Source organism: Mytilus californianus, unplaced genomic scaffold (genome assembly GCF_021869535.1).
Source record: "Mytilus californianus isolate M0D057914Y unplaced genomic scaffold, xbMytCali1.0.p SCAF_11, whole genome shotgun sequence".
Classification (NCBI taxonomy): Eukaryota; Metazoa; Mollusca; class Bivalvia; order Mytilida; family Mytilidae; genus Mytilus; species Mytilus californianus.
Window position 1 is genome coordinate 32,013,584 of NW_026262593.1, and position 20,831 is coordinate 32,034,414.

The window sequence follows — 20,831 nt, forward strand, 5'->3', positions numbered from 1 at the left end:
TAATTTGTATTTTCATGCGCAAATCAAGTGCTTCAGGAATAACATTCATGATGTACGCTTAATTAGAAAACATGTGTTATACTTGGTTTCAGTATATTAAACGAGAGCTATAGATGATTTCCACATGAAATATTTCATTTACACCAAGGAGTTTTTCGTTTATAACTGTAAAGTCATAAATTACATTGAAACAGCAGACACTGACACAAAAACTAAAAAGATATATAATGAATGATTTTGTTTTAAAGTACTCTGTGTTTCAGTAATTCGCCGTAGCAGTTTCAAAATAACTTTCCTGGAATGTTGAAATACCAAAAAAGCAAATTACTTGCAGTTACAACGTGAATTCCTGCAAACTGTTACGCCATGATCTTGCACTTTAAATAATTGACTTACTCTGTTTCGGTATAGTACAAAATAGGGTATAGTACAAAATATGGTATATTCATATCACATGTACAGTTATTGTCCCGAATTTGCACGCAATATCTACATCTAAACGGCAATTAACAATCAATGTAGGACGAGGACATGGTCAACATTATTTTTTTTTGTTCTACATGTTACTTGATGGGATGAAAGGCGCAGCATGTATACTCTACTCAATAATCTTAGAAATATTGCAGATGAATTATTCACTTGCGAGTTCAATTTAACCCCTTGGCTTGTGATGGGTTTCGCATGTCTTTAACTATGAAAAGGAAAAGAATGTCAACATTAAAAGCGAAACAGGGATGAATCATTTGGTTGACTGACTCGACAAAAACTCATTCTTATACAGGTAAAACGATAAACATACCTTTTTAACCTACAATATTGAAATCCAACAGACCAATTCCACGTGGTCGCCATCTATTTATATTTATTTTTATGTCGGTTTATATGACCGTCGGCAGTCTTCGGAGGTCATCTCGATGGTTAATTATATGACGTCTAAACAACAATACACACAAAATGTTGATATATAATATCGAGTCCATGCATCCGTGTCAGACCACCAATTCAAAATCCCTATCTATTCAACAAAATTTTCATTTTCACAAAAAAGGAATATTCCTGACTTGGTACAGGCATTTTCTTATGTAGAAAATGGTGGATTGAACCTGCTTTTATAGCGCTAAACCTCTCACTTGTATGGCAGTCGCATCACAATCCATTATATTGACAACGATGCGCGAATAAAACAAACAGACATAAAAGGTAAAATGTCAAAATAGGGGTACAGCAGTCAACACTTGCAGCTGCTACTCAGACTTTGTAAAACGTCACCAGTGCCTGAGCAGACAGTTGATGAACCAGGGGTATGTCAAAGAACGTCTAGTCCTTTTTCTAAAAAAAGTTCATCGGAAGATACCAAGACCTTGTTGATAAATATTCCGTATCAACTTCATAAATAATACATGATGGTCTTGAAAAATAGATTCAAGGTACTGACGTTGTTTATCATCTTAATAACGTGTTATAGTATTTTTTTATTTGTCTTTTTAAATTATTACTTTTACTGTTTAGTCTATATTTGGTAATATCTATTTGACGTGGCTTGGTACTTATACATCCCGTCTTTGTGTTATTGTGCTATGGTTAATTTTTTTATTCTTCTCTTTCGTTTTTGCTAATGTGCTTTGTCTATATGCCTTTTTGTTTTTCTTTGTTAACATATTTGTTTGTTTTTATAGTGATTAAGATTATAACACAATGTTGACTGTTGTACCCCTATTTTTGACATTTTTACCTATTATGTCTGTTTGTTTTGTTCACACATCGTTGTCAATAAAATGGAATTTTATGCGACTGTCATACAAGTGAGAGGTTTAGCTAGCTATAAAACCAGGTTTAATCCACCATTTTTTATATAAAAAATGCCTGTACCAAGTCAGGAATATGACAGTTGTAATCCATTTGTTTGATCTGTTTGAGCTTTTGATTTTGCCATTTGCTTAAGGACTTTCCGTTTAGAAATTTTCTCAGAGTTCGTTTTTTTTATTTTACTTTTTTTCTATATGATGGAGCCACCTGAATGCACAGAAATGGAAAGTTCAAAATAGTAAAATTGAAATCGTCTCTTCTAAATGCCAGTGTAGTTCTCAGCCGACCTGCATCAGCAATTTCTAGATTAAGTCAATATATGGAGTAGATATTACTGAATCTGTGGTATCCTTTATTTCAAGTTCAACTGATAAGATATAAAACTTTGAAAATGTATCTTTTTTACAACATAAGACTCAAATAAAATGAGGATATCCCTTGACATGTTATCAACGACAAGTATGTGGTCAATTTAAACTGCTGTTTCAGCGAATTTAAATTTTCGATGCATTCTTTCCGCAAATTATTTTTTACAATAAATATTTTCATTATGAAATTGAAAAAGAAAATAAAGAGGAAAATCAGCAGAAGAGTTTCCTTTTAAAATGGAATTTTATGGGACTGTCATACAAGTGAGAGGTTTAGCTAGCTATAAAACAAAGTTTAATCCATCATTTTCTACATAAGAAAATGTCTGTACCAAGTCAGGAATATGACAGTTATTATCCATTCGTTTGATGTGTTTGAGCTTTTAATTTTGCCATTTTATTAGGAACTTTCCGTTAGAAATTTTCCCCGGAGTTTGGTATGTTTGTTATCAAAATTTTATATAGAATTTTCTGATTTCGAATTTTGAAATTCCGTGGTAAAGTAATATCATTTTTTTTATTTAAACAATTCGTGATAAGATTTCACAAGAATAGAGAATGGAAACAGGAAATATGTCAAAGAGACAAAAACCCGACCAAAGAGCAGAAAACGGCCCAAAGCCACCTATGGGTCTTTAACGCAGAGAGAAAATCTTGCGCCCTGAGGCGGGCTTCTACAGGACCATAAACAATAATATATACAAGTACAGCGAAATGAATACCACACTTAATTAAGAAACATACAAATGAATCTAAATAAAAAAAATCATACAAGACCAACAAAGGATAGAAGTTTCTGACCCGGGATAGGCGCAAAAATGCGGCGGGGTGAAGAAACTATTGAGATTAATAGTTTGATAGATACATGAATATATTTCAAGTTAATCTGCAAACCATATTCTTCATCTTGTATATGATGTAAGATTTAAATCTTTATTTCAACTTGAGTAAATTTGAATAATGTAAGGTAAAAGTCAACATGCTATCTTTATTAAATCTTCAAGTAAATTTTAATGTCCATTTAAAATATCTTTATGAATTGAAAAGGCACATAAGGTTGCTTGTGCTGCTCAGGTGATTTAGTCATGCATACTATATAAACAGGGTAAAACAGGTTGTTAAATAATATTACCATATACACCGGTAAGAACACTCCATTAACTCCGGAACTGATACTCCTGTAAACTGTATTGTTAAATTATCAGCTATTATGGATATTTATTCACTTAAAAGTACTGTGAGGTGTGTTTTCTTCCCTTTAATATTTCATTTTCGAAGAAAACACACCCACTTGTTCAAGACACATGGAAACAGTACGTATATTTTTGTTATTGTTTTCTTGCTTGTAAAATCCAAATGCCTTGAAGCAAATTTCATTGTCCGGATTGATTCTTCAAAAGAAAAACCTATCGTTTTGAAAGAAAATAACTCCATATAGGTATATTATGTCGTATAACACACCTCGGGGTTTCAGAATTGTCAACAAATGAGACCTCTCTACGGTCGGTCTTTCATTTGATCAATTCTGTCACCCCTCGGTGTGTTATACGGCAAGAAACACCTTAAAATATGCATTATCTAAAACGTACACATACATTTTTGTGTTCATTGTACAGTGGTAAAGCCTTTTCTTGTTCTTCGTCTGGACGTAGTAGATCTACATTTAATTATCTAAACGATGTTAATCCATTTCCTACGTTATATTCAATTAGAATAGCAAGATAAAATATATTTCGACAAAATTTCACATGAAAAATTGTGGAATAGTTTAGTAATTTAGTGATGACTTCATCTTTAAATATATGACATCTTGATATTTTTTTTAATGTTTTACCATATTTTATTTAAAATCATTCATACCTTACGCTCGAGAAACAACATTGTTTTTAACCCGTGTTTTAAGGGACTGCCTGGACAATACCTTACTTTTTTCATGAAACACTTTGTAACGAAAAACTTTGTGTAGCAACTAAAATTTTCAATTACAAACTTGTGTTGTAGGATCTCAATAATGACGACTTTGACTCTAAAGCACCCTGATTGCACCTGTGCTAGTTCCCCATTCATAGTTCCTATATAATCCGACTGGCCACGTTATTACTGGTGACCTAAACATTGTCAATAATACTTCTCTGCGAAATGTTTTATTTAAAGGGCCGAAATATCGTGAGCCTAAATCCATGAATTGGAAACACAACATCAAATACTAACGGATTCAGTCGAGGATTATCGTATCAAACATAAGCTAAAAGAACTCGCCAAGGAATTTGTTTTTGGCCCGGCTGATAAGGCTGCTAATAATATCATTATTGTTTAACATAAATTTTACATTGAGATTCTTCAATAGGAAATCACGAATTCACCTACATTCAAACTGATTCCATTTTTGGAAAATGACATCTGTAACTAACATAAACTTTTAGCTATACTTTACAAGCAGAACCAAATACAATGAAAGTTCCAACTATGTACTGGCTTCCGAAGCTGCACAAAACCCCTTACAAATATAGATTTATTTCGTTTTCAAGCCATTGTTACACTACTAAACTGTCTATTCTACTTACTAGTACACTTGGAACAATCAAAAACCTGGTAATACATTGTTCAAATAAAGCCTTTGAAAATAGTGAAATTAATTACTTTTGGAGTGTCAAAAATTCGTTGGAAATACTTGATGAATTGCATGCTTATATTGGTGATTTCAAATCTATTCAAAGTTTTGATTTTCCTACTCTATATACTACTTTGCCTCATAATCTCATTAAGAAAAAATTCACACACCTAATTAAATGGGCATTTAAAAAGTCAGAATGCGAACATATATGTTCAAACACTTTTAGGTCATTTTTTTAGTAACAACAAACAAAAGAACTATGTCAATTGGACCTGCATTGATACGATAACTGTACTTGAATTTTTACTAGATAACATTTTTGTTCGGTATGGAGATTCCGTATATCGTCAAGTAATCAGAATTCCAATGGGGACTAACTGTGCACCACTTATTGCGGACCTGTTTCTGTATTGTTATGAGTTACAATTTATGACTCAAATCAACAAAGACCCATCGAAACAACATCTGATACAAAAATTTAATAACACTCTTAGATATTTGGATGATATTTTGGCTCCAAATAATGACGACTTCAGTATGTACACTAAAGAGATTTATCCTGCTGAACTGGTGACTTGAGGCGTGAATAATCAGATGTGGATACTAAAAAAATCCAAAGATCTTTTAGAGTTCATACAATCTAAAACTCTTTCATCTTGCAATAGTATTAACACATTTGACTTTTTCTACACTAAACACAAGTATTCCCCATTCCAAACTAAAAGGCAAATTGAAAAAGTTGGTCCTGCTTTGTTTTATAAAAAAGAATGGCCAACGGAGATACATGTATCTTGTTCTAGGGAGGGATAAATCGTACTTTGTAAAAAAATCACTCTGATTCGAACAAAAAAAATTCTCTGAAACTGACATTATCAAGATGCTTGATTTCTTGATTGACAACATATTTGTTACGTTTGGAGGACGTGTTTTTCAACAAACAATTCGCCTTTCCATTGGAACCAATTGTGCTCCTCTTCTTTCCGACTTGTTCCGTTATTCATATGAGGCTGACTTCATACAGGAACTTTTTAGGAAGAGAAAAAAGGTTCGCAGTATCCTTTAACTTCACTTTCTACGATATGGATGATGTTTTCTCACTAAATAATTCAAAATTTGGTGACTATGTTGAAGACATCTATCCCATCGATCTTGAGATAAAGGATACAAGAGATACAGTTAAGTCTGCCTCATATCTTGACTTACATCTAGAAATTGACAATGAGGGTCGGTTGAAACAAAACTTTACGGCAAAAGTGATGATTTCAGCTTCCCAATTCTGATTTTTTCCATTTCTGCATGCAGCAACATTCCAGCAGCACCTGCATACGACGGATATGATGAACAATGAAGCTATTAAACAAAGAGTTCCAAGTGATGAAGTTGAAATCATCACTTCGGAAAATTACAGATGCCATTACGACTTGGTTGACCGTTATGGAATATATCCGTTTCATAGATGACAACGGATATATTCAAATTGTCGTAACTACAATCCCGTCCCCTTTTCCCCGAATGTGACCTATCGAATAAGACTTATCACCGGGTTTGTACCAACATGAGCAAAAAGACGGGTGCCACATGTGGAGCAGGATCTGCTTACCCTTCCGGAGCACTTGACATCACCCCCAATTTTTTGGTGAGGTTCGTATTGCTCAGTCTTTAGTTGTCTATTTTGTTATTAGTGTACTGTTGTTTGTCTGTTTGTCTTTTTTCGTTTAGCCATGGCGTTGTAAGTTTATTGTTAACTTTCGCCTCTCTTTTATCGGTAAACACTATCGTAATATATCATATATGTTTTTAATAGAACAACAAAAACATGTTTATATTTGAGTAATTCATCAACTGCAAATTTAGATATTAAATCGCTTACTTTGATTATTGCAGACATGGTGGTCAAAAAGACTGGTGTAAACAAACAGGTTAGTCTTGTATCATTTTTGGAATTTGATGCGACTGTCATACAAGTGAGAGGTTTAGCTAGCTATAAAACCAGGTTCAATCCACCATTTTCTACATAAGAAAATGCCTGTACCAAGTCAGGAATATGACAGTTGTTATCCATTCGTTTGATGTATTTGAGCTTTTGATTTTGCCATTTGATTAGGGACTTTCCTTTTTGAATTTTCCTCTTTTACTTTTTACTATTTTAACTGCCTAATACAAAACTTATAATCAATATTAGACTTTGTAAGTTATGTGATTGATTTTTAAGGATGTACTTAGGTGAGGTTTAGGAATTTGTGTCAGATGTTCGGACTCCTTGTTTTTTTGCCTTCAGTATAGGGTAAAATATTTTGCCCCATAGCACCCATTTTCATTTTCATATAAGTCTTCACTAGCTCATAAAAGGTCATTTACCAAACTTTAAGCAGATTCTAGTTTTCTATTCTTTCGATTTGAGACCCAAATAATACCAATTCAAATATAACGTAAAAGTCCGAGTCAGCCTTTTCCTGCCGTTTTTAAAAATCAATTATCTCAAAAAGGAACTCCATAACCTATCAATGTTTTAGCTTATTGTGTTCCTTAACTAATGCTCTGCCGACTTATAGTATCAATTTCAAATTCTAGATTTTCTTAATTTCACCTAAGTACATCCTAAAAGTTAAAGTGATAAAAAAATGAACAGGTTGACTGTGACCTGAAACTCATTTCGTAAAATACAACAAGGTTAATTTAATTTTTTTTTAGGTTTCAACACATAATGCATATTTATTATTTTTGGGAGTTTTAATACAAATCAATGCTTATTCAATATTTTTTTTTTAAGTTTTAACACACAATGATTCCTTATACATACACGTTGTTATTTAAATTTTCGTGCACTATTTCATAAATGAACTTATGATGCAGTTTTGTCATAATTTACGAAGAAAGGTTAGAATTAAACTTTAATTCTAACCTTTCTTCGTAAATTATGACAAAACTGCATCATAAGTTCATTTATGAAATAGTGCACGAAAATTTAAATAACAACGTGTATGTATAAGGAATCATTATGTGTTAAAACTTAAAAAAAATATATTGAATAAGCATTGATTTGTATTTTTTAGTTTTTTTTAGCCATAACATATAGAACAGGCCGAGAAACTCTAAAAGAGGGACGAAAGATACCAGAGGGACAGTCAAACTCATAGATCGAAAACAAACAACTGACAACGCCATGGCCAAAAAAAATAAAATAAAAAGACAAACAGACAAATAATAGTACAGATGACACAACATAGAAAACCAAAGACTAAGCAACACGAACCCCACCAAAAACTGAGGGTGATCTCAGGTGCTCCGGAAGGGTGAGCAGATCCTGCTCCACATGTGGCACCCGTCGTGTTGCTTATGTTATTAAAATTCGGTAAATAGTCTAATTCGGTAAGTCACATTCGTGAAAAGGGATGATATTGTAGTTACGACATAAGGAACATATCCGATATCATCTAAAACATTAGAACAGTATTTTTTTTTATATTGGCCTGAAGTTAAACATGTTAAGATTGAGATGGGCAGAATAAGAGCAGAGTTTCTTAACTTTAGTGTATAAGACTTAAATACGAGTTAAAATCACAGCGCTGCTTAACGTATTTAGATCGTCACCTTACTTAATTCACAGTATGGAAGGAGACATTTTGTTCAATGAAACAACAATAACCTTATCGGTACCAATTTTAAGTGTATCATAAAGGAGCGGATCCAGGGTATTTTGAAAGGTGGGTATAATTCTCGAACACGATAGATATATGGATGATTTGAATTATATTCATTTCGTACCCTAACCATTTCGTACCCCCCATTTCGTACCCTGGCAAAAACCATTTCGTGCCCTGACCATTTCGTACCTTGACCATTTCGTACCTCATAGAATATTTACATGTTTACCATTTCGTACCTCATGGAATATTTATATGTATACCATTTCGTACCTCATGGAAGATTTGTATGTATACCATTTTGTACCTCATGGAAGATTTATTAGTGTTTCATTTCTTGGTAAAAACTGTCTCATTGATGTGCGCCATTTCGTACCTTATGGAATATTTATATGTATAGCATTTCGTATCTCATGGAAGATTTATATGTATACCATTTCGTACCTCATGGAAGGTTTGTATGTTTGCCATTTCGTACATCGTGGAGGATTTATATGTGTTTTATTTCTTGGTTAAAACAGTCTCATTGACCTTTTACTGTGAGGCGGTAGAGGTCACGAGAAATGTCTAAAATTTAAAATGAAAGCACCTATGAGATATTATACAAATAGGAATAAAGTCAATAAACGAAATTTTTTGAAATCTGTAAAACTTTGTATTTAAGATATTTATTTCAAATATTAGTTGAACCTAAATGTATATATCATATGCATGGATTTTTTTAAAAATAATACTTTTAGAAAATATGCAATACACATGAAAAAAAGATATTTACCAAACGTTTTTAAAATTTAGAAGGTTAGATATAAGGATACAAAATAAATGAACTTGTAATTTCTCAAATTGAAAAAAACCATAGCAAGTTCTTTGATTGGTCACAAAAGGTGTAAATTCTTATGCAAACATTTTTATTCATGGCTTCCTTCTTGGGTGAATATCAGTTTGTGTACCTTTTCACTGCATTTCCTGACTAAACCAACTGTAAATAACTATAAAAACAGTTGCAGATAATTATACCTTTGTTGGTTAATTAACCTCATATTTTTAGAGTTGAAAAATTAATTAAAAATTAATTAAGCATAAATTCTGCAAACAAACAAAGTGTAATTAAAACTGTTAAAGTTTCCAAGTGCTGCTTAATCAAACCAATCATCGGTCTTTATAACATTTCTACGGCTGGATGCATTTTATTTATGTTATTTAAAAATAAAAAAAAATCATCTCAAAATGTTTTATATCTTAAAAAAATGATGACTTTTACAAATATATAATACGAAATAGTAAACATGTATCTAGTCCATGAGGTACGAAATGGTAGATGCATTTGGCCCATAGGGTACGAATTCGAAATGGTTTCTACCGTGGGTACGAAATGGTAAATGTTGGGTACAAAATGGTAATTTTGGGTACGAAATGGCAGAGGTATGAAATGGTCAAGGTACGAATTCACTTGCTACCGATGATTCCATGCCTTAAAAATGATTTTTTTTTTATTCAAAAGGGGGTACGCCCTCTTAGTCACACCCTTATTCTGCCACTGCCATATGTAGATTTAGACAATTAATATATCAAAGCCAAAATATTAGAAAATATTAAACCTAAGCACGCGTTGAATAGCTGATGCAATCGAAAAGAGTAGGATCGAATTGGAGGATACTTTTAGACAATGCAATGAAAGACAAATCACCGTTTTAACTATGTTAGTCTGACCTATGGAGTGACGATATTTTCAATTTTGGTTTACGAACAATGCAATAACCCACAGTTCTTTAGATTCTTAAAAGACAAATTAACTAAATGAATATGTAGGTGGTATATTTTATCTATTTTAAATTTACAGACGAATAGTTTGTTTTGGTGATGTAACTTGAGAGATGTTTTATCTTTTTGTCGGCCAATCTAATCAAAAAATAGATTGAGATATGAGATATGAGAATAAATACGAACAGGCGAATTATGACAGATCTGAATTTTAATCGATAAAAAGCCAAACAATATAGGTTTATCCTTTTTCTAACTCAAAAAATGTTCCATTCAAGATATGTCAATAAAAAATAATGTGCTAATATGAAATTTCATTGAACACATGGATTCAAATCAAGGACATTCGCTCTCATCAGTTATATCTAACATGTTTGTAGCAAAATGATAAGGTTCAGTTCGTCATGGCCATGGCAGCATTTTTGTAAATGCCAACCCCCTATTGCACACCTGCACATGGTGGTTAACATTATTGTATAGTCCCACCAATTTGGGTCGATTCTGAGATCGAGAGCGGACAAAATTGTTTGGAAAAATAAAAATAAAAAAGAAACGTTGAATAACAAACAGTCACAACTGCCTCGGTGGTCTCTTGGTAGCGTGTTCGCCTCGAGTGCTAGAAGTCGTTGGCTCGAACCCCGGTCAGGTCACACCAAATAGTTTAAGATTGGCATTTGCTGGTTCTCCGCTTAGCACGTGACATCAAGGAGTAAGAGCAAAGAATGGTCGACTCGGAGGAAGAACAATGAATTAGGTAAGGTGATATGTCTTCCTGTGGATTGTTACCTTAGAACTAGCACGTTAAAATTCCGACTCAGCGTGTCGGTCTAGTTCAAAGCAGGGTTAATATTCATAATTACACTGAAATGTTCTCACCATGAACATGCATATTGATTTGTCGCTGTACGTTTAGCAGCTATCCATCATCATCATCATCAAACCGTCACCCCAATAGAAGATTTGCAGTTGCGACTTATAGCGGATGGCACCCTTGCTGCCAATAGCCACTATTCACTTTGAATCTTTAAACAGTGAATGCACATATATACATCACAACACATCTGTCTGTAAATTTTCATGAAGTTGAAAGCACTTCTCAATTTTTCACATTTTTACTGTTTCCATGGTAACAGCGGCCATTTTGGAAATTCCAAAATCAAAAGCCACATCTGCACATACCAGTTAACATTTCTTTAAAGTTTCGTAACGTTTGGAGCATTTAAATTTTTTTGCATGTTTCCTGGTGGCTATTTGGATAACTCCAACAACAACTGCCACATTGACTCATGCCATGTTACATATCCACAAGGTTTCATTGGGTTTGATCCAATATTCGTTTAGAAAATGCAGTTTTAATGTGTTTTCCAATAGGGTTAATGTTAACGTTCCCCTTGTTGCCATGACAATTTTGAAATTTCTAAATACTGTCTGCACATCTAGGCATAGTTCCCATTACATGACGTCTCAAGGTTAATTTCTCCCCCGCATATTAGTCATCAATTTGAACAGCTGATCGAAGAAAAGATGTAGACTACTGGTGCACCAACGTTACCTTGATTACTTATACTTCGTTTGTGTTATTTTTCTAATACGATAAGTTCACTTGACATTCTTTTAGATACGAACTATTCCAGGTCATGATACTCTGATACTTGTGCAGTAACATTTTTTAAAGCAATAAAGCATTTGCCGTTTGAATTGTTCCGAAGTGTCAAATGTAGAACCTAATAATGAAATTTTGTGTAACCCAACGCTTACCAGAACGATGTAAACATTTTTCTTTTCTTCAGTGTTGTATGAATTCCGTTGCGACGACCATCTTGGATTTCAAATCGGCAACAAAATTACGAAGTTGGAAATTCCCCTGCCTCCTCCTTCCCCCTTCCCCCCCCCAAAAAAAAAGAAAAAAAGAAAAAAAGAAAGAATATATATCTAAATATTAAATTGGCAGGGTGATTTCTGGTAAAAAAAATTATGTGAAGTTTCAGTCAATAAAAACCTATAATTTGTGCTTTAAATTTCTATTGCAAAAAAATACCTCATTGATTTAGGGGGAACATCTCAGTAATATTTCTGCCATGTTGTTAGCCCTTTTTTTCTGAAGAAAAACTATAAAGATGCGTTTTAATGGGATGATTATATGTTCTTCACAATTGGTGATCTTCGAATTCAAATCAAAATACCCTTTTTGTAAGACATAAATCGTCACTCATGCACAATGCTGAACGAGTTTCTCTCAAACCATATCTGAGGAGATGCCGTCTAGATGGTTATCTATGTTAAATAAGTATTACTTGGAGGGCATTTTATTTTTTGTTTTGGATCGTGTTTTGGATCAGTAATAGAATGCCGTGGCGAGTAAACCCCATATCCATTCCAAAATATAACACGTTATCAAAAGAACCACTGAAGGTACAAAAGAGGGACAAAAGATACCAGAGGGACAGTCAAAATCATAGATCGAAAACAAACTGACAACGCCATGGCCAGAAATAAAAAGACAAACAGACAAATAATAGTACAGATAACACAACATAGAAAACTAAAGACTAAGCAACACGAACCCCACCAAAAACTGGGGGTGATCTCAGGTGCTCCGGAAGGGTACGCAGATCCTGCTCCACATGTAGCACCCTGTTTACAATCCACCCTGTTTAAATTTTCTAAATAGGTTCTTAGAAGCTGGACGCTTCCGTAATGCGTGTATACGTGTATGTACATTTTATGAATATTATTATAAATAATTGATACCATTAGCGTTAAAGGAAATATTTAAAGCTAATTTTCTCCATAAGATAATTTTAAAAGCGATAACTAGTATATTAAAAAAAATATTGTTTAATGATTGATATCAAGTATTGTAACCGATACAAATAGTTTTAGTTTAAATGTATAGTTATATGTTTTAATGATTTTGTTTGATTTCAGGTAGTGATACGTCAGACTATGTCAGAGAAGAACCTACGTCCGTACTCACAAACAAACCCCAAAATGTCAAGGACATTGGGATTATTAGAAACAATCTACCACAAGTATACCTGCCGAGAAATTGATGTCATTCCTGTATACTTTAAAATGTCGACAAAACATCCTGTAACGCGTCATCACGTTCAGGAAGCATTGTTTACACTTGTAGATGAATATGCAGCTTTGCGATTAACAATTGTCCAAACTGGCCGCCATTCCTACAAATTTGTTGAAAGGAAACACATGCCCGTTTCCATCCATGAACAGTACACAAACACTGACGAAACAATACTGATTGAAGAACGACTACATAAATTCGATTTTAGTCGAGGTCCTCTTTGGAAATTTACATGGTTAAAACATCCAACTAGGCATGGTGAAAATTCATTGCAATATCCATTCCATTTCTTCTTCATTTTTCATCATGCAATATCAGATTTTAATCAAATTCATATAATCGTTCAGAGCTTGACCAGAAACATTCTTAACTCACAGAGAGTACTGTCAACAGCTCCGATATACAAGCGCAATCTATGTCCATCGATCGAACATGTTATACCATTGGATGTTGTAAAGAAAGTATCTCAGCCAAACCATAGCACAAAATGGCCAACATGTGCAATAGACACATACAATGCAGCATTTCATTACGAAATCGCAGAACTGCAGAAAAAAAATATTTCAACAGAAATGTGCACCCTACAACTAAAGGAGACGGAGTCGAGATCATTTTTCCGACAATGTAAACACCATAACGTTAAAATAACGTCTGCAATAGTTACAGCCATGACTATTTCGTTTACACAGCTTATTCAAACAGCACTTCCATCGAGTTCCAGCAGATTTGTTGTCCCCGTAGAAATAATGGTTGACTTAACAAGATACATTATAGATGACAGAATTAAACAGTCGTTTGGAAGCGTCGGGGCAATTCACCTACCATTTCTAGTTGAGATGAATCTCTTAGACCTAAAATCCAAGGGAAACTTTTGGTCCATAGCTCAACAATGCCAGACACGACTTGACCAAAGTCTAGCTACCGGGGAACCAATGAAAGTGTTACTGCGAGACGTTCCATCAGAAATAAACAATCAACCGAGAATGGGGAAGTCACCATTTGTCTTGTCTATTTCAAACATGGGCAGTCTTGATGATATTATTCCGGAAACGTGCAAACATGAAATTCAGTTAGATGATTTCACTCTATGCACAAATGTCACTGTAGATTCCATGCCAGTGTTTTGGACAGGGTTCCTCACGTTGAACGAATCATTAAAAATCGTGGTAGGCTATTGCAATAGCTACACTTCTAAGCAGACGACATTTGTATTTATAAATTCGTTAAGGGAGCTTTTAATAAATTCCAGTTAGCTTTAACGTTTTTATTTATGTACTGAGAATCAATTATATTCAAACTTGTTAACAAATGAATAAATTAAGATCAAGAAATTATAAAAGTTCTTTTCAACATCTTGTTACTAATTTTATGCACTTTTTTAATTGTACTCATGAAACAAGTTTTAAATGCAATATAATATTCCAATCGGTTTGAATAGCTGTATAGCAATTAAACAAAATTAGTTATGTTTTGATCTTTTAATAAGAATATCATAATTAGTACCGATTAGACAAATACTACAGTGTGAAATTGGTAATTTATATTTTCATGCGCAAATCAATTGCTTCAGGAATAATGTTCATGATGTACTCTCAATCAGAAAATATGTTTATACTTGGTTTCAGTATATAAAACGAGAGGTAGTCTATGATTTCCGCAAGTGTAATGTTTTACTCATGCCAATGTGTTTTTTCTTCTGTAAATGTAAGTTTTACAAATGCTAAATTACATACGAACATATCGAGAAGTCATACCAATATAACGAGAAGTGGGATATACCACGATGAGACAACATCCAACGACACAAATCAAAAAGGTATACAACAAATGATTATGTTTTAAAATACTTTCAACTTAACTTACCTGGAATGTCGAAATACTAATTAAACAAATTACGTGAATTCCTGCAAACTGTTACGCCATGATCATGAACTTGCTTAAAAATTTGACCTATTCTGTTTCGGTATAGTATAAAGTAGAGTAAAGTAAAAAATATGGTATATTCATATAACAGTTATTGTCCAGAATTTGCACGCAATATTTACTTCTTAACTATAAATAACGATCGATGTAGGACGAGGACATGGTCAACACTGAACTTATTTTTTTGGTTCTACATGTTATTTGATTGAATGAAAGGCGCGACATGTATACTCTACTCAGACTTTATAAAACGTCACCAGTGTCTGAGCAAATTGTTGATGAACAAGGGTTATGTCAAAGAACGTCTAGTCCTTTTTCTTTAAAAGTTCATCGGAATATACCAAGACCTTGTTTATAAATATTTCGTATCAACTTCTCTAATAATTAATACATGATGGTCTTGAAATATAGATTCAAGGTACTGACGTTGTTTGTCATCTTAATTAGGGTATATAGTGTTCTTTTATATGTCTTTGTTAATTGATTATCTTTACTGTTTATTCTATTATTGGTAATATCCCTTTGGTGTGGCTCGGTACCTATACATCCCGTCATTGTGTTATTGTGCTATGGTAAACAAAATTGTATTCTTGTCGTTCATTTTTGCTAATGTTCTTTGTCTATATGCCTTTTTATTTTCCTTTGTTGACATGATTGTTTGTTTGTATAGTGATTAAGATTATAACACAATGTTGACTGCTGTATCCCTATTTTTGACATTTTTACATATAATGTCCGTTTGTTTTGTTTACACATAGCTGTCATTATAATAGGATTTTATGCGACTGTCATACAAGTGAGAGGTTTAGCTAGCTTTAAAACCAGGTTTAATCCAGCATTTTCTACATTAGAAAATGCCTGTTCCAAGTCAGGAATATGACAATAGTTTTCTATTCGTTTGATTTGTTTGAGCTTTTGATTTTGCCCTTTGATAAGGGACTTTCCATTTTGAATTTTCCTCGGAGTTCGGTATTTTTGTTATTTTCCTTTCTACTTCAACAAGGAGAACCAAATTTGTTAAATTTAAAAAGAAAAAAAAAAAACGTTTAATATCATTAAATGACCGAAAATAGAAAACCAGAAAATTTGTCAAATATCATTATATTTTAACACAACAAACACGATTGTATACGAAAACTGAAAAAATTTAGAACCAGAATTACTGTTTTGATTCAAATACTACAATTTTAATCATGTGTATTGATTCTTCGACATTGAAAGTAGGAAACATAAACAATTGTCAAATGTTATGCAAATTAAGAGTTTTTGGTATTTTTTTTTCAGAATATATAATAAATAAAGGCAGCAGTAGTATACTGTTGTTCAAAAGTCATAAATAAATTAAGAGAAAACAAATCCGGCTTACAAACTAAAACCGAGTGAAACACATCAACTATAAGAGGAAAACAACGGAACAACAGAAACACTGAACTGCAACAAAGACAAACGCCAACATACATAGAAACCGAATATTTGATAACAACTGCCATATTCATGATTTGGTACAGGACATTTTAAGAAAAAATAGTGGGTTGAACCTGGTTTTATGGCTAGCAAAACATCCCGCTTATATGACAATGTTAAAAAATATATCGCTAAAATGACAACACTACGTGATAGGAATACAGTACAAACAAACGCAAGAACACTCAGCACAGAGAAATACTTAAATAAATAATATAATAGTTAATTACAACATGTAAACCACAGAATAACAACGGACATCTCCCATTAACGACAGAACAGGACACCACAAACAGTGACGTATTTTTGTGACGTATATATAATATTGAAATTCATACAATTCATATAAGTTGAAATAATAAAAATCTCTCATAACAAACAAAATTTATGATCTTGAAAAAACTCATTCTAACTTGAAAAGTAGTTTAAATGTATATTATGATTCTGTCAACACTTCTGCTAACAAGACTTTTTAAAGGTTTGAATAGAACGTAAATTTCGTATAGCTTTGTACAAATTGTTCCAGTGCCTGAGAATTAACGGGAAGAAAGGATTGTTGATACACATTGATTCGAGTAATTTGAACGGTATTACGTAGCTATTGATGGTAGATTCAGATACCATGGATGGCATAACCCAGCCACTGTCTGATTATTAATGTGTATGTTACAAAAATAAGGAAACGTGAAATGAATGCAAATGAGACAAGTTGAACTATCTCCAGTGTCTTAAATGACGTGGCTGTAAGCAAAAATAGATTGCCTTACCGAGCCTTCAACAATGAGTAAAACCCATATTTCTTACATTAGTAAGCTATAAAAGGCCCATATGTGTCAAAATGTGATACAATTCAAACATAATGAAAAACTGTCTGATTTATGACAAACCAATAAACGAAAAACAAATATGACAGACAGTAACCAACTATAACCATTAAATTAAATTATTAAGGCTTCTGACTTTTTTGACATGCACACAAATAGTGTGGTGGGACTTAAAAAATGTTTATAAGAGCGAGCTGAACACTCCCTTAATCTTGGACAACAGTGCAACAGCACAACATAAAAATCAATCTACATTTGATTTTATAATTATGTGGTACTTTCATAACCGTTTATTCCAATTAAATGAGATAGATAACAAAAGTATTTCACATTGATTATCCTTCAATTACTGAAAACCCTTGTAACGCCTCTATCATTATATATCATTTATATAATATAAAATAATTCCTTATGTCATGATACTTAAGCCCTAACGGAAGGGATTGTGGTAGATTTTCATATAATGGAGACACAATCTTTCAGTCAGTTTAATTGAAGTCTGGAGCTGGCTTGTTAGTAGCTGCAAGTAGTCCTTTGTTAATCTATGTTATTGTCATTTCGCTTATTTTGTTCTGTTACCTATTCTAACATCGGACTCGGACTTCTTTTGAACTGATTTTTACTGTGCGATTTGATGTGTGTTTGTTTTTTCCACATTGGCTAGAGGTTTAGAGGGAGGGTGGAGATATCACAAGCATGTTTAACATGTTTTACACCGCCTGTTCCAAGTCAGAAAACTCTAGCCTTTGTTAATCTTGTGTGGTTTTTATGATTTTGGTTCATTTGTATTTTTCGGAGATAAGTGTGTCGTCCATTTCGAAAAATTATTGTAATATTGATAATAAACCACCAAGAGTTTAACTATCATCCAGTTGTCGTTGTCTTACACTATATTTTTGTGTTTTCTGTTGTATATTAATTTAAATGTCCGCTACTGGATATTATATCTAACGTAGATTGCTGTCCCTTTGACAGTCAAGTCGCATTTCCTTATTTTATTTATGTTGATTCAGATGGACGCACAAATTATTTGTCTGTTTGTCTTTTTATTTTTGGCCATGACGTTGTCAGTTTGTTTTCGATCTATGAGTTTGACTGTCCCTCTAGTATCTTTCGTCCCTCTTTTATCAATAGCTAGATGAATCGTTGCTATTTTTTTTCATATACATGTATAAAACGCCTACAAAAGACTCATCAGTGACGCCCGAATCAAAAAAGTGAAAAGACCAAATAAAGTACGCAGTTGTAGAAAATTTCTTAGGTATTTTCGTACGCTTCTATAAAAACAGTATTTGTCATATTTGAATTGAAATAATTCCTTCATTTCATGCTCTATGCTCATTTTAATATGAGTAGGCATTATATTTGACCATATTTTCAGCTTGCTAACGCTCGGTGTAAAATATTGACAAATATAATGTCTACCCATATTAAAATAAGCGTAGAGCATGACATGAAGGAATTCTTTCTTAATCCAAAATATAATACAAACATTGAAAAGTACAGTAAAAATTCGATAAACAGGACTTAGATGAATTGAAAAATATCCCACGGTAAAGCATGATCACATGAAGATAAAAATCAAATTTCAGGAAGCTCTGATACGCATTTCCTGAAAACAAATGAAACAAGCATTTTCTTTATGGTCATCATTTAGATTTTGTGTAAGATAGAAGTAAATTTTCGTTAAACAGGACTTTGATGAGTAACTTATTTGAAAATAAATCACATGGTAAAACATAATCACATTGAGATTGATACCAAATCTCAGGAAGCTCTGATTAGCAGTTAATGGGAAAAGTGCAACAAGTACAAAATATAATAGATCTCAAAGACATTGTGAAAATTTTGTATTTATCATGACATTTTTAAATTATCCTCAACTGCAGAAAAGGGTATTAAAGGACTATTTTGATTGTAAAAAAAATGTAAGGACTCATTTTGATTATGGGGTATCATATCCCTCCATTTTGTGAAAGACTGCCCATGTTCGACAATTTGTTTAATAGAATTTTAAGATTCCTCATAGTTATGGACAGCCTCAAATATATGAAAAATAACATGATGTGGTATGATTGCAAAGGAATCAACAAATGTTTTATTATTCTATCCTTATTATAGTCACTCTAGACCGATTGGTTGTAATAAAACCAAACAGGATTTTAACTAAGGAAATACATAGATTAAGATGTTTTATTCAGACTACTGAAGTAAAACGGCGGATTTTCCTCATCTTAAGTGTATACTGAGGAAAACATATAGTAAATGTATAACATATATATAATATTGACAAAGATCAACAATGTGTATAAGTGTGTAAGTGTGTACATGTTGCATTGCATTTCTGTCAATATACATAAAGGACATAAGCCATGATATAACTGTATCAAAATGTATGTAAGCAAAATTTTAAAATTAAGTAGACTATTATTGTCACATGATTCACAAGAGTAAGTGTGCATATCAATTCATTAAAATATATAATATGTATAAACAAAAAGAGCGTTGTTTTTTTGTGCCTGACAGTACTCCCCATGTAAAACTGAAGTGACCAGACTCTTTTTTAATATATCTATCGTGAATTAATAACAAATCAATCTTCACTGGTTCAAGTTCTAAAGAACTATTTCCGTGCAAGAACTTGGAGACCGATATAAAATAAGGAGATTTGGTTTGATTGCCAATGAGGCAACTATCTAACAGAGTCCAAATGTCGTGAATTGTAGCAACAATAGGTCACTGATTTATGGACACCTTGCAGACTTTATTAACAGGTTGGGGTGTGCTCCTTACACAAAAACTGAGTCAACAGGTGTATGAGGATGAACGACTGAAACCGACACTACCTACGTTTTACGGTCCATATCACAAAGGTTAACTTTAACGATGTGTCGGTTTCTTATCTCAATAGCGACATGTTTTCGCGGTCTTGGGTCTTTATAGCCAATCAAGTTTTCTATTCTGGACTTTAACAGAGTGTTTCCGATTTCCGATTGTGACATTTTTACTGAGTGTAAATTCCTTGACGCTTGATGTATACATAGCAGGAAACGCTTATCTTGTCTGACTACATTTGGAGTTCCATCAGTTTCTGTTGGTTACTTCTATTTGTCCCGTTCTTATCGATTTATGTCATTTGAACATCGGTAAACTATTGTTGCCATACTTTATGATAAAACAATAAACGAAGATCAAAAACAACACACAGCAACCGACGGAAACCACTGAATTACAGGCTTCTGGGTTAGGACAGGTACATATAAAATGTGAGCGCTCAATCAACCGAACCTGATACAGTGGTGTCTGTTGTAGTGTATTCTATAAGCATGCGATATATAATTA

General features: G+C 33.0%; 1 protein-coding gene across 2 annotated transcripts; it reads left to right on the forward strand.

Annotated features, from left to right (window-relative positions):
* Window positions 1–3,294: 3,294 nt before the first annotated feature.
* On the forward strand, window positions 3,295–14,934 carry LOC127719920 (uncharacterized). 2 transcript variants are annotated; one of them, XM_052226291.1, is made up of 3 exons: window positions 3,295–3,487; window positions 6,673–6,707; window positions 13,122–14,934. In XM_052226291.1, the coding sequence occupies exons 1-3, from the start codon at window positions 3,385–3,387 to the stop codon at window positions 14,529–14,531; spliced, it is 1,548 nt and encodes a 515-aa protein (XP_052082251.1). In that variant the 5' UTR covers window positions 3,295–3,384; the 3' UTR covers window positions 14,532–14,934. The 2 variants fall into 2 exon arrangements, with proteins under 2 accessions (XP_052082251.1, XP_052082252.1); XM_052226292.1 differs by lacking the exons at window positions 3,295–3,487; window positions 6,673–6,707 and adding an exon at window positions 8,387–8,492.
* The last annotated feature ends 5,897 nt before the right edge of the window (window positions 14,935–20,831 follow it).